This window comes from Lagopus leucura, unplaced genomic scaffold (genome assembly GCF_019238085.1).
Source record: "Lagopus leucura isolate 7727_CA_CO unplaced genomic scaffold, USGS_WTPT01 Super-Scaffold_73, whole genome shotgun sequence".
Taxonomy (NCBI): Eukaryota; Metazoa; Chordata; class Aves; order Galliformes; family Phasianidae; genus Lagopus; species Lagopus leucura.
In genome coordinates, this window is record NW_024962252.1 from 77,532,226 (window position 1) to 77,544,665 (window position 12,440).

The 12,440-nt window shown below is 34.8% G+C and overlaps 1 protein-coding gene across 3 annotated transcripts in view; it reads left to right on the plus strand.

The window, feature by feature from the left end:
• SRBD1 (S1 RNA binding domain 1) overlaps positions 1–9,872 on the plus strand; it is a 122,957-nt gene extending 113,085 nt beyond the window's left edge. For all 3 annotated transcript variants that reach the window (XM_042894067.1, XM_042894084.1, XM_042894076.1), the window contains 2 exons: positions 6,480–6,664; positions 8,940–9,872. In XM_042894067.1, the coding sequence (XP_042750001.1) occupies positions 6,480–6,664; positions 8,940–9,229 (475 nt within the window). In that variant the 3' untranslated portion in view covers positions 9,230–9,872. The remainder of the gene's footprint in view (positions 1–6,479; positions 6,665–8,939) is intronic.
• The last annotated feature ends 2,568 nt before the right edge of the window (positions 9,873–12,440 follow it).

The window sequence follows — 12,440 nt, forward strand, 5'->3', positions numbered from 1 at the left end:
AATTTTAATGGCTGAATTAGAAACCCCTGAAAAAGTTTTTTTTTTGTTTTTTTTTTTTTATATAATGGAAACACTGATGTAATCTTTACTACAGTGGCACAAATAGTGCTGGTATGGTTGATTTATGGCACTTAGACAATTTAACTTAAATTCTGTACAATTTCTATAAAATAACTGGAAAAACATCCTCCTGGTGATTTTACACACTCTATAGATGACCAAAACATTTTTGCTATGGTTTCCACACTGTCAAAGCTTGACTGTGTCACGTGCAGTGATCAAGCTTTATTATGAATCATAATTTCCTGAACATTAAAGAAAAAAAATTCTTTTAAAATACTTTGTATGCAGCATATTTTCCTGCAAAGCAGAGCTGTTTTAAATCTCTGAAAAGTCTATATGTGAAAAACAGTTTGTAGAGGCAGAATCTTCTACACACAATTAATACAACATGTAGAACATATCCAGTTTCTTGGTACAAAATGTAAAAGAACTGCTAGGAAAACTGAGGAAACATTTAGGCAGTCCCAAGAAGTTACAACCAGGTTATGCTTATAAACCAAAATGCTGGGAAGAAATGGCAGTGTCATTCCTTTGTTGTATCAGTCTGTTGGGTGCAGTTAGTCTCATATGACTGGATCTTACCATTTACTGAATTTATAGAAATGTCATAAAAATACTCTCTGCTAAAAGTTGGCAATGAGAACGTATATTGACATCTCACATATCGAAGCATCTGGCAGACAGGTTGTATTCCAGTCAGTCTGACTTACAAATATTGGTAAACCATTTCTAACAGATCTAAAGTTATGATTTACCATAACACAGATGGGTGTCTTCTTTGGCTGGCCAACATTTCACGACCTTGCCTGGTAGGAGACAGTACTGCTTGCTGTGGATGGTTCTGCCTCAAGAACAGGTTTTGACAGACAGTAAGAGCAGTCTTGCTGTTTGTTTCTGTGTTGATAGTGCTTGTTGATATCCCCAAAAGGACTTCAAAATCCCAAGAATATTCAGCAAAGCTTGTATTCATGTGTTTATTCTTCACCAAAATAAATATTTGGAGTTACACACTTTGCTGAAATGACCATCATGTTGATAATGATTTATATTTCATCGTTGCTCACTATGGATCAGTTTTCAAAAGTTTCTGGTGTTTGTGCCACTCTGGTACATGGGTGGATTCAGCAAATAATCCATTACATCTCTGTTCTGTTGAGAACTTGCACCAGGTAGCTGCACTTGCTAGCTTTGAAGCCAAGTACGGACAGTTAAGAAAATGCAGAATCAGTACTATTGATTGAAGAGACCAACAAAAGATAGGTCTTCCTCTTCAGCCCATTATACAATGGCATGTTTGTCTTTTGACAGCAATTCCAGATCCCTGCCAGCCTGGCTCAGTTCTGTCCTTCAGGAAAATAGAAATCAGGGATGTGATGGATCACTTACTTGGTGTGGTGTTTGAGCAACAGAAATCGACTGACAGTAAAGCACTGTAAAAGTGCTTTATTTCAAAATCATCATTGTCTGCCTCAATTAGAGTGTACACAGATAGAGTAGTTTTTTTTGTTGTTTGTCTGTTTTTAAGAAAGTTAGAAAAACTTATGGTCAGTAAATTAAATGATTTTGGTTATTTCCAGTAGGAAATGTCTGCCCCTAATTAAGAACCCTTGCAGATTGAGGGGCATTAAGTCCAATAGGTATTCATATTTGTCATTGTGGAACATCTGCTCATTTTCAAGTCTATCAGTAGCTGGATTTTTGAGGACATTTTTTGAAATATCGTCTTGGTTAATGAAATAGCAGAAAAAAGGCTTTCAGTGCTAATTGCCATTATATGATTAAAATGCACAAATAAAAAGAACTTTAATGGAATTATCTCATGTATCTTGTACTGTTTGTTTGTTTTTTGTTGTTTTTTTTTTTTTTTGTGGATAACTGATGGAATTTCACTGTTCAGTATCTCAGGTTACATTTCAGTTATGTGATATATTGGTAGTTATGAGAACAGCTAACAACAGTATGCCTAGCAGCATTGTTGCAAAGTGGCCATGCTGTAATCTAATGGTCTCGGAATTTCTTCTCAGTTAGAAGCTCATTGTTTCCTGATGCATCCTTTCAAAATGTAAACTGAGCGCTTGGTGGTCTTCTGCATGCACTCAGATCATACATAAAGTTAATAAATTATTCATTTGAGGAAAAACACTGGTTAAATATCCTTATATGACTAAACCGTATAGAAAGTTCTGAATAGATTCGAAACCTTAACTTTGTGTCCAGCAACTGTGTAATTGCAGAATAACGCACAGATAGTGTTTGATTTATAATCCCCATCACCATTTGAAATGTTGAGGACCTGCATGACTAGTGAAAACAAGAACAGTCCAACATCTGCATTATACAAATAATGCTTTTGTATTTCAAAACATTACTAAAACATCAATGCCTGCATAATTTAAGTTTGCTACTGTCATGAATGTACGTTTTACTTAACAAAGCACATGCTAATGCAAAGTTGTTTTGTTTTCAGAGTGATTATGTTGCATTACCATTAATTCATGTGTGCACTGTGACAAGATGTAATGGCATATCATGTTGCTTTAATGTAATGAATCCAGTACTCCCAGCTCTTAAGTCGTGTTGCTGGAAATGATTACATAAAACAGAACGACTGTGACTAAAACCCTTGCAAAGCTTTAGAACTCCTGCATATTGTAAGAAGCTTTTTTTGTTTCATTTGGGGGGGGGGGGGTCTGAGGTGACTTAAAATTGTTCTGAAAACTTCCCTTAATATACTACCATTTTACTCTTTTTAGACTTTATTTATATTCCACTGAAATTTGCATTATCTTTTTGGGCATTGCAAGGTCTGTGCTATAATTTCGTGCAGATGTGTATGTTAAGTGAACATGATGTGCTTATTTGTTACATTTATGCTACTTTTCTTTCTTTATCTAGGTAAGATGGATGAAATTATGTATTAAATAAAAACCATCAGTGATTTAGCCATGACCATTCTCTGTAGGTCCTGTAAGTCTGCAAACAAGCATTTTAAATTAACAGGATTGCAAAGGTTTCTAAGTATCATCTAAATCTCAAAACTCCAAAACTCTAAATCCATAAAATAGCTAAATCCCATTCTGTTCTGAATGACAGTCCTGGAAGACTTTTCTCTGACTGGCTGTTCCTTGAGCAGAAAGTTCACCATACACTCACATTCATTTGAGGAAATAAGGATAGTACAACTTGTAAGAATGACTTCACTTCTGAGAAAGCATCTTGTCTTTCACATTTCCATTTTTGTTAACTTTTCTTTAGGTTTAATCTTTCTGGTAGATAAACATAGCACTTGAACTGCTGCAGCATGTAATTTAGTTCACTTATGTAGCCAGGAAAATGCTTAAAGGGCTTACATTTTTACACAGACCATTCGTGTTCTTATGGTTATACAACTGGAACTGTCATTTACAAATTGGGTAGGATTTTTTTTTTTAAGGCTGTAGTGAGATAGTTTACCATTACAAAGATCAAAATAAGGAAATTAAGGGAAACCTCTTTTTTCCACAGTAGCCATGTCACAGTCTGTCTTGTTGCTGACTATATCCTCTTATATTTTTTTGACTTTAAGTAACTTTCAAAGGAAGTTGGGTTGCTTTTTTAAATAAGGAGACTGTATTTGTAGCAATGACATTTATGGTTAGAAATGATCAGTATAATGCACCAGTGTTCTGCCTTAGACTTATGCTTCGTATTGATTCTTAGTCTGTGCCCTCAAGCTGTGTTTGAGTGAAAATGATACATTAAATATGTAATTAGATTCAACAGTATTTTTAAAAGATTTTATCTGTAATCCATAAAAAATTACTTTTAATTGGAAATACTTTAGTGCGTAATTGTTCTTACTAAACTGACAAAGATGAAAATATCCAAAATAAATCTGTGTTGCTTGTATTATGGTTTTTTTTCGTTTGTGTATCTGTTGCCTTGTTGCAGTGATCTGCTATGCATATATGCAGCATATAATTTTGAAATATTTTCGAGCAAATGCTGAACTTGAGTGATTCAGGTGAGGGCAGTAGCACTTTTTTACATCCTTAGAGCTGAGCGAATATTTAAGCTGCTTTTGGCTGGAGACAAATTTTAATTCTGAGTAGTAACCATGTTAATAAGTTATTTAAATAACTACAATTGATAACAAAGGGCCCAGAGGCACTATCCTAGCTCAAATAAAAAATCCTGTATAATATCAGATAAATGCTTTCTAGGAGCTGGAGAAGAAGAGGTAGGAGTGAAGGAGGCAAATAACTTTCATGAATAGTAATTGAGGGATCAGGCATCTGGGCTGTGTCCTGTTTTGTGCTGGTTTTCTTTCCAGTAGCCTGCACGTAATATAGTGCACATTTATCCACACATTTGAAAGTTTTGTACATAAGGTGTTTTACACATTGGTGACTGTTCCATGTGGTTGTACTTACTAACAGTGGAACCCACACTGTTACCGATTTACAGCATGGATTTGCTCATATGAAACTCTAATGGTGAAAAAATGTTACTTGGAGGTACGCATGCTGCGTATCCATTTGAAGTGAGATAAAGCAAAGTACATGAATGTCAGCAAACTTGTTTATGGGAGCACTGGCTAAAGCATATGTTATGTAGAAGGCTGAATCATGAGGCTGGTTGGGTTTGTCATGCTACATCTGACATCACTCACAGCTCAGACAGCTGCTGCCTGTCACTAGTGGCCAGAGTGGGTGGCATTGTCCGTCTATCAATGGTAGCAGTCTGCAGCTCTGAGTAGCTTTGTGAGGATTGCCTTCCCTGGGCCTACACGTGGTTCCAGCAATATTGCTGTCATGACATTGCAACTGATAGAAGATGTTTTCATAAAATTCTGGTATTTTTGTAAATAGGCTTTTATTGGAAAAATATTTGTGTGGTAGTGTTGTTAGCGTACAAAAAATTAAAAAATTCTTTTTGATATTAAACAATTTTATTTGTATTGATATTAAGTTTGTTTCTAAACCACCTCAATTTACTTAAAAACAAAGCAAAAAAACCCCCCAAAACCTTCAGTGATGTCAAAGTTGTAATCTGGTCATTTAAAATTCAGTGAGTTCTGAGAAAAGTCTCGTCTACTGAATTTCTTTTCTTCATATGCAGCCATAGGGATGATCTCTAGAGACCATGAAAGTTAATGTGAAAAATTGTTTCTATCATTGTTAAGTACAAATGTATGCGTTTCTGCTAACACTACCTTACGCTTGAATCACTATGATTGTATTTGAGTTCAGTAAAGGAGTGGAGTATTGACAGCCAGTTTTAGACTGCTGTCTTTCTATAGATGAAATCATTGGGCATTTTGGAATGAAGATTTGCTCTTAGGCACAAAGATGTACCATGATTTACTGACAAATCTGATATTGCATTAATTATGTTCCTTTGATTTCTGCTCTCTCAAAAGTAAGTCTGACATATTTCAGTGCATATAACATTTAATGAATTACTACCTGGAATCCTGTCAGTTGAGTTACTCAGGTAAATAAATAAATAAAAGTTTAGTTTCCTGCCAAAAGCAATATCAGCGTCTGGTTCTGCATAAAATACAGCAAGCACTCTTAAAAAGCTAAAGTATCAGGCTGAGTACCAGGAAGCTTGCTTTCTTTTGGAGACTGAATGCCTCCCACTGCTCCCAAGTGCAGGGCATGCACCTACTGATCAACACTTCTTTTTCTCATTGTAGTTTACACCCGTTATGATGCAGGATAATAGTAGGAAGTAGGGATCTTGTCTAGCAATTTGTAAGGGGAACTTTCACTCAAAGTCTGGAAAATGGGAAAAATTATTCTACCTATCTCCTGTGGAGAACATGCCAAAAAAATCTACAACTCTCAAACATCAAGAGCATGATAAAGCAGGGTGGGAGAGATTTATTCATGGAACTTTGAGTTGTGGAGCTTGGTGCCTGGACAGATCGTTGGAATGTTAACTGAGAAAGACAAACTGCAATACTTAGTCCAGTGTAAATGTGACTTGTATGAGCTGTGCCATATCTTTGGCTTATATATATTAAACACTTATTTTCCATGTTTAAGTGTTTCACCAAAATAAGGATGTTTACTCAGTGATAAATAGAAATTATGTTATGCTATCACTTTTGAAAATAGGAATAGAGTTTGCATGTGTGTCTTTGTCACTGTTTATCTGCTTCTTAGCATATGTTCCAATATTGTTGAACAAAAATTTCAATAATTGTCCTGGGATTTTTTTCAACTTTTTTTTTTTTTTCAAGAGATCTCAGATCAATGCTTTTTGTTCAAGTATTTCTTTGTAGTCTTTTTAGATGTCACTCTTCTCTCAATATACAATTTATTTATGTATGCAACAATTACAAAAGATGAGAATGTTTGTGTTGTATAAGTTCAGTTCCTACTGAAGGATGTTACAAATCTCTCTGCATCTCTGTTTGAATTTCACAGATTTTTATCCTTCATTGGAGGAAACACAAATGAAATAGGAAAATCAGATATGCAGCAAAAAGTAAATGCAGTAATTCAAAAGGAAGGACTGGAAGGGACAGCCAAAAGGCTAAATACAACAGTGCACACGTTGCAGCTAATCATTGATGGTCTGACTCAGCCTGAAGGCTTTGACATCCGAACAGGTAAACTCTTGTTTAGAGGGCCATAATCTCTTTTCAGTTGCTCATCTTACCAGCTTTAAATCAGCATGTTTTCATCTTCTAAAGTCAGAGACAGACTTTCATGAATGGGTACCTCTCTTTTTTTCTTAGATAGAGAAAAGACTGTATCATAATCAGATGTTTTTTTCCATATCCAGTAAGTAAGGAGTGTGAATCCTGTCTCAAATCATGGCCTTTTCAGACATAGGAAGAGGGAGTTGTATGGCTGTTAACAAATGAAATAGTTTCAATATGTTGACTCTATACTGATTAAATCTGTGTTGGTTTTCCATCACGGGAAGAATGCTGCTGAAATAGTAGTAATAAAGGTCTGTGGAACAGTAGTTTAGTAGAGTGTAGTTCTGCTTTTATTACACTAGTTCTTGGAGACGAGAGTAATTGGAGCACACAGCTTGTGACAGAATTTAGGTTAAAACTTTGTGGTACTGCTGAATAGTTTGAAGTGGTGGGGAACGAAAGATAAAGTAGGCAGTAAAGTAAAAAATCTGGAGATGCTGTTTACTGAAGCTTATGGTAGCAAGAGATTAAGAAAAGACAGCAAAGATGCAGGTTTGTAATAACAAATAACAAACCTGTGCTTAAAAAAGTAACATTGTTGTCTACATTTTGGCTTCATGAATAGTTTCCTTGTAGGTTTTAGAAATATTTCCAACTAGTGGTCTTGAAAATGAGTATTTCATGTCTCCATTCATTCTGGTGTTTTTGCATCTCAGTCTAAATCGTGATAGGATGAAGTGTAAACATATGAAGAAATCTGTTAGTGAATAAATGAATTAATTAGTGAAGAAATGAATCACACCAAACAGGACTTAGGCAGACTGAATAGTTTGTATTCTACCCCAATTAAAAAAAAATATATATATATCTTGATTTAATATTTAATTCTGATGTTGTTCCCAACAGTGGAGATGTGGCATAAGAAAATTACAGAGAAAGAGTTCTCCTCTCTATCCTTTTAAATGTTGCTTATTTTTTCTGAATGATATTAGTACAAAGGAAAATTGCAAGATTCTGGGGATGAAACTGAAAAGATAGAACATTTTATCATATTCTGAAAGTCTTTTTCTTCTCAAAGTTTTACAAAGAATTTCTTGCAAGAAAATCTTTTTAATGTTAAAGTTGAACTAATCTGGTAACTGTGATAAATCTGACAGAGTGGGGGAAAAAATTCAGTCAATGAAAAGAATTCCCATATTTCCTCTGAAGGTTATGGTCATTGTCCTGAGTAGCTGTCAAATTGTTGGAGTTTTTTTGTTTGTTTGAAGTGCTACTGGTGATGTAATGTGAAAAAGAATTGTTCAATTTTGGGCAATTAGGTGCATTCATTCTTTGGAAACATTCATGTCATTCAAAACCTATCGATGCCATGACAAGATTCTATATTAAGTTGGGGTCTGATCCACAGCCTGCCAAAGCACCTTTTAGCTATACATTTGTTCAGATTATATTTGCCTTAAAAAAATAAAATAGAGGAAAATATTTGGAATCAATATTTGGTGGTGTACTCTGTGGAAAATCTTAGCGCTACTGTAAAAGGTAAAACAGCAGGAGGAAAAGAGAAGTTTTTAAGATGGCTCAGAGGGTTTTTTTGTGGGAGCAGGAAGTGGTAAGAAAGTAATGACAATTTAACAAAATCTATCTGTGCCTGTAACTGTAGAATGTGAACTTAATATATTAGGTTGTTACCTATTGAAAACACATCTGATTTTTAAGTTGTCGCATTAGACTCTGTGATGTCATGGTGCAGGAGAACAGCATGCCTAAGAACAGTGCATTCTTGATTTTTCTGCATAGTATGTGATGAAGACTGAGTATTCACCTTATTGTATGCAAATCTGTGACCTGAATAGAATGATGTATGTAATTTATGCAGCTCAAGTAAAAGTCACCTTGAGTCTTTTCTTACTAGCTCCAAGAACATTAAAGGAGTTTTTCAATCATTTGCTAATATATTACATACTTCTACTACATACATACTGTATGATAGTTTCATACCACTGAGTTCATTGTACTTATTATTCTATTTATCACAGCCCTTTAAGGTGACTAATAACATTGAAGAAGTTGTTTTTCTTCATTTTAAAATCTGTGTCTTTGTTTTTATAAGTGAGGCAGTACTTGGTGCTTGAGATCTACTTTGGCATGATTTCTTAATTAGAAACTTTTAACTGGAAACAAATCTTAATACAAAGTTCTTCTCCAGTGTCTTATTTTTGTTTCTTGTTTCTTATAACAGATTTTGATAAACCTGACTTCAAGAGGAGCATTGTCTGCTTTGAAGACTTAAGTGTTGGTACTGTTCTGACTGGAAAAGTTGAAAATGCAACACCATTTGGAGTTTTTGTTGATATTGGTGTGGGAAAAGCAGGTTTGATTCCAGTGCGAAACATAACAGAATCTAAACTTTCTAAAGTGAAGAAGAGAAGAAGCCTTGGGTTAGGTCCTGGAGAAAGAGTGGAAGTTAAAGTGCTTAATGTCGATATTCCTCGATTAAGGATAACATTGGATCTTATTCGTGTTTTATGAGAGGGTGTTTTTTTTTTTTTTTTATGATTGAGTTTTCATTTTAAGTGTTAACAGGGTTCTAGATATTCAAACATTTGAGAATGTTGAAAGTGAAACAGTTTTTCCCCATTTCTTGAATCCTTTCTGTTAATAATTTCTAGAGCAGTTTATTGGGTTACCTCCAAGAAACCTGGTTATTTTGTCTGCAGAACAAACGAAATTGCAGTGTGTTGTCAGACACATCTCTTACATGTTCTGTCTGTGCAAGATTTGCTGTCTTAATTATTGGTCAGTACTATACCAGCAGACATCTACTGTTCCCCTTCAAAAAACAGTGATATAATTTCCGTGTTTTCTGGAAGAGACTCAGAAAAAGGGTTACCTAGTTGTAGAAAAAAGTGATCTTATTAGGTTAGATGGTGATGATATCGATTCAAAAGTTGACTGAAGAAAAGAACATCTGCTAATACTATTGACGGTTCAGAAATATTCCATTTTACTTGAGCAACAATGTTAGGAGGTCTGTTTTCCTCTCTTATAATTGCTTGTTCAGTTATTGTATTGATTAACACACTTGGATATACCTTAGGGTTTAAGAAACGTTGCTCAAAGATGTTATGTTGTACTATACATGTACAAAATAAAAACATTTCTGTCCACCTTTTCTCAGTGTACTTGTTCTAAAAGTGTTTTAACAGTCCTTTCTTGTTCTTTCTGACATGTTATATTATTAATATTTCAATTTAAGAATGCACTTTTTGAGGATGCAGTTGTCAAAATGTCTTCCCTTAGGTTTTGTCTTCCCATGAATTGAGCCTTCTGGGTTATTTTCAGTATAATCAATGGAAATAGAATATTCTTGAGACTTGGAGTATAGGATCAGACTTGTCTGGGGAAAAAAAAAAAAAAAGCATAATAAAAATCTCATAAGTGATAGGAAGATTCTCTCTAGCTGTCAGAAATATCATTTGTGTAGAGGTTAGATGTGAGAGTCCACAGTACATTAAGACAATCAGTCAAACCATCTACTCTTTACACCATGTTGATTTTGTGGCAGATATCTTAAGAACTGGATTTAAGTAATAGAGAAGTAGCCTAAGCAGTTCTCTCAAATGGAAAAAGGCTAAATGAGCTGAGAACATTTCCTGTGGGGCAAGTTTCTTTGGTAGACATCTGAATTTCTTTTTCTTCACAGACAGGGTAGTTTCTTCCATTGTAGTTGATGTTCTAATTAGCAGGATCATGTAAGGAAACTAGCAGGGTCTGTCTGTACTGCAGGTGAAAAAGGAAGTGGTGCTTCCTGATCCCTCTTTCATGATGAACAAGAAGCAACCACTGAAAACGAAAAAGGTAATTTTTTTTTTTTTTTTTTAATTATTATAAGTCTTGAAGAAGCAAGAACTACTGGAAATTCTGTAGAATTTACTTACAGGTTGGTCCCTTAAGATACAAAGAAAGAAGGCATTCTGAATCAGTAGCAGAAAAACAGATAGTCTCCACAATTTAGAAATCTTTTAAGTACGGTCAGTAAGATCGGGAGATTTTTGCCTTCATTTTATTTATAATATTTTAAATTTCATATTAAAAATCTGTTCATTCTTGGAAGCTGGATGTATGCCTTAGTGAAATCAGGCTAATATGGCTAGATGGTTCAGTTTTTCGTAGGGACTTCTTGCCTGTATCTCTGAACACGTTATAAGCTTACAGTGTCCTGCTTTTCTAAGATAGTTCTATTAGTCTGTCTTGAACTCTTTTCATGTGACATTCATTGCTGTCTGTCAGAATTTATTTTTCTGAGTGGAGAACAATTTTTCAATATTTGCCCTCACAGAAAGTAATGATTCTCAGAAAGATATGATTCTCCTTAATAAACTCTGCTATCTGTAGATGTTTGCAAAGCTTGTCTAGATTTCTGTATTAATAACAGTGCACGTTGTTTCTGTCTAATAGTGCCTGGCTCATGAGGTTAGGCTGCTCCCTAGGAGAACTCAGAATCTTAGTCTCTGTGGCATCAAAGACACTACTGGAAAAAGTCTCTCTAAATTTTTGAATCGCACCAAAATGGGAAGTTTGGCTACTAACATCCTAAGTGTCTGCAGCTATGCAAATTTAATCCAATCATTTATCAGTTAATTCAATATATCAGTTAATTCAATATATTGCTTCCCACAAAAATATTTCATAAGTTTGGGGTTTTTTTTCTTTACCCAAACATGGCCTTTTTAAAATCTTCATGAGATTCTACCAAGGATGAATGTGTGTTTAAATGGCCCTTCCAGTTTTTGTCAGTTTATGTCTGGAAATATTAAAATTCTACCTTCTCAATCCGTTTTACTTTTGAATTCTTATGGCTTTCAAACATCTGACAGCAATGCAACAAGAGTATGTTTTTTTGTATTCAATTTTATCTTTAGTTTCTGACCAAAGAAAAGGTTTACTTGCTGTTTTCTTCCCTTTTAGATACACAGTGCTTTTCCCTGTGCAGCTCAGTCTTTGGAACAAGTTTCTGTATCCCTTAGTGATGATGTTCCCAGGATTCAAAACAAAAAATCACTGCTTCAACTTAATCTTACGCAAAAATTTCCAGGTATGGTTTCTCAGGTGAAGAATTAAGCACAATTTTATTTCTCCTTGAGCTGGAGATTCCAAGGCATTTACACGCTGTCTCACCTCTCCACGAGAAAAAAACAGCCTGTTCCCTTAGCTGACAGTCTACTTTTTTTTTAGTCCCTCTCTCAATCTAATAGTGGAATTTTGCAATCTCCTTCCTCTGATATACAGAACCAAAAGAAGAGCTTCTAAAGATATTCTATACTTTAAATGTTGTTCAGAGGAGAAGAATTCTACCAAACAAGATGCCACTTGTATGCTGAGCTGTAGTAATGCAAATCAAGAGTTTAAAAGAAGTCATTTGTTTTGGTTTTATTCCTGCCCCAGGCAGTTTTAGACAGCATATATCAATTTTCCAGGAACTTGTCAAACTCAGGAATGATTTAGTATGCTGTTAAACATAATAAAATCAATAAGAAAACAAATAGAATTTCCATGAGGAGCAGACAGTTGGAGAAGCTTGCCCATATGGCACATAGACATGCTGGAATTTGGGGCTTTGTGGGGTACTTCCATTAGAAAAATTGCATACCGAGTGAAGGTAATGCATAATTCAGGAGAATAAATAATCTAGCAGTTTTGTGGTAGTTTGCCTTCAACTTGGTGTCTGTATTTATTTAAC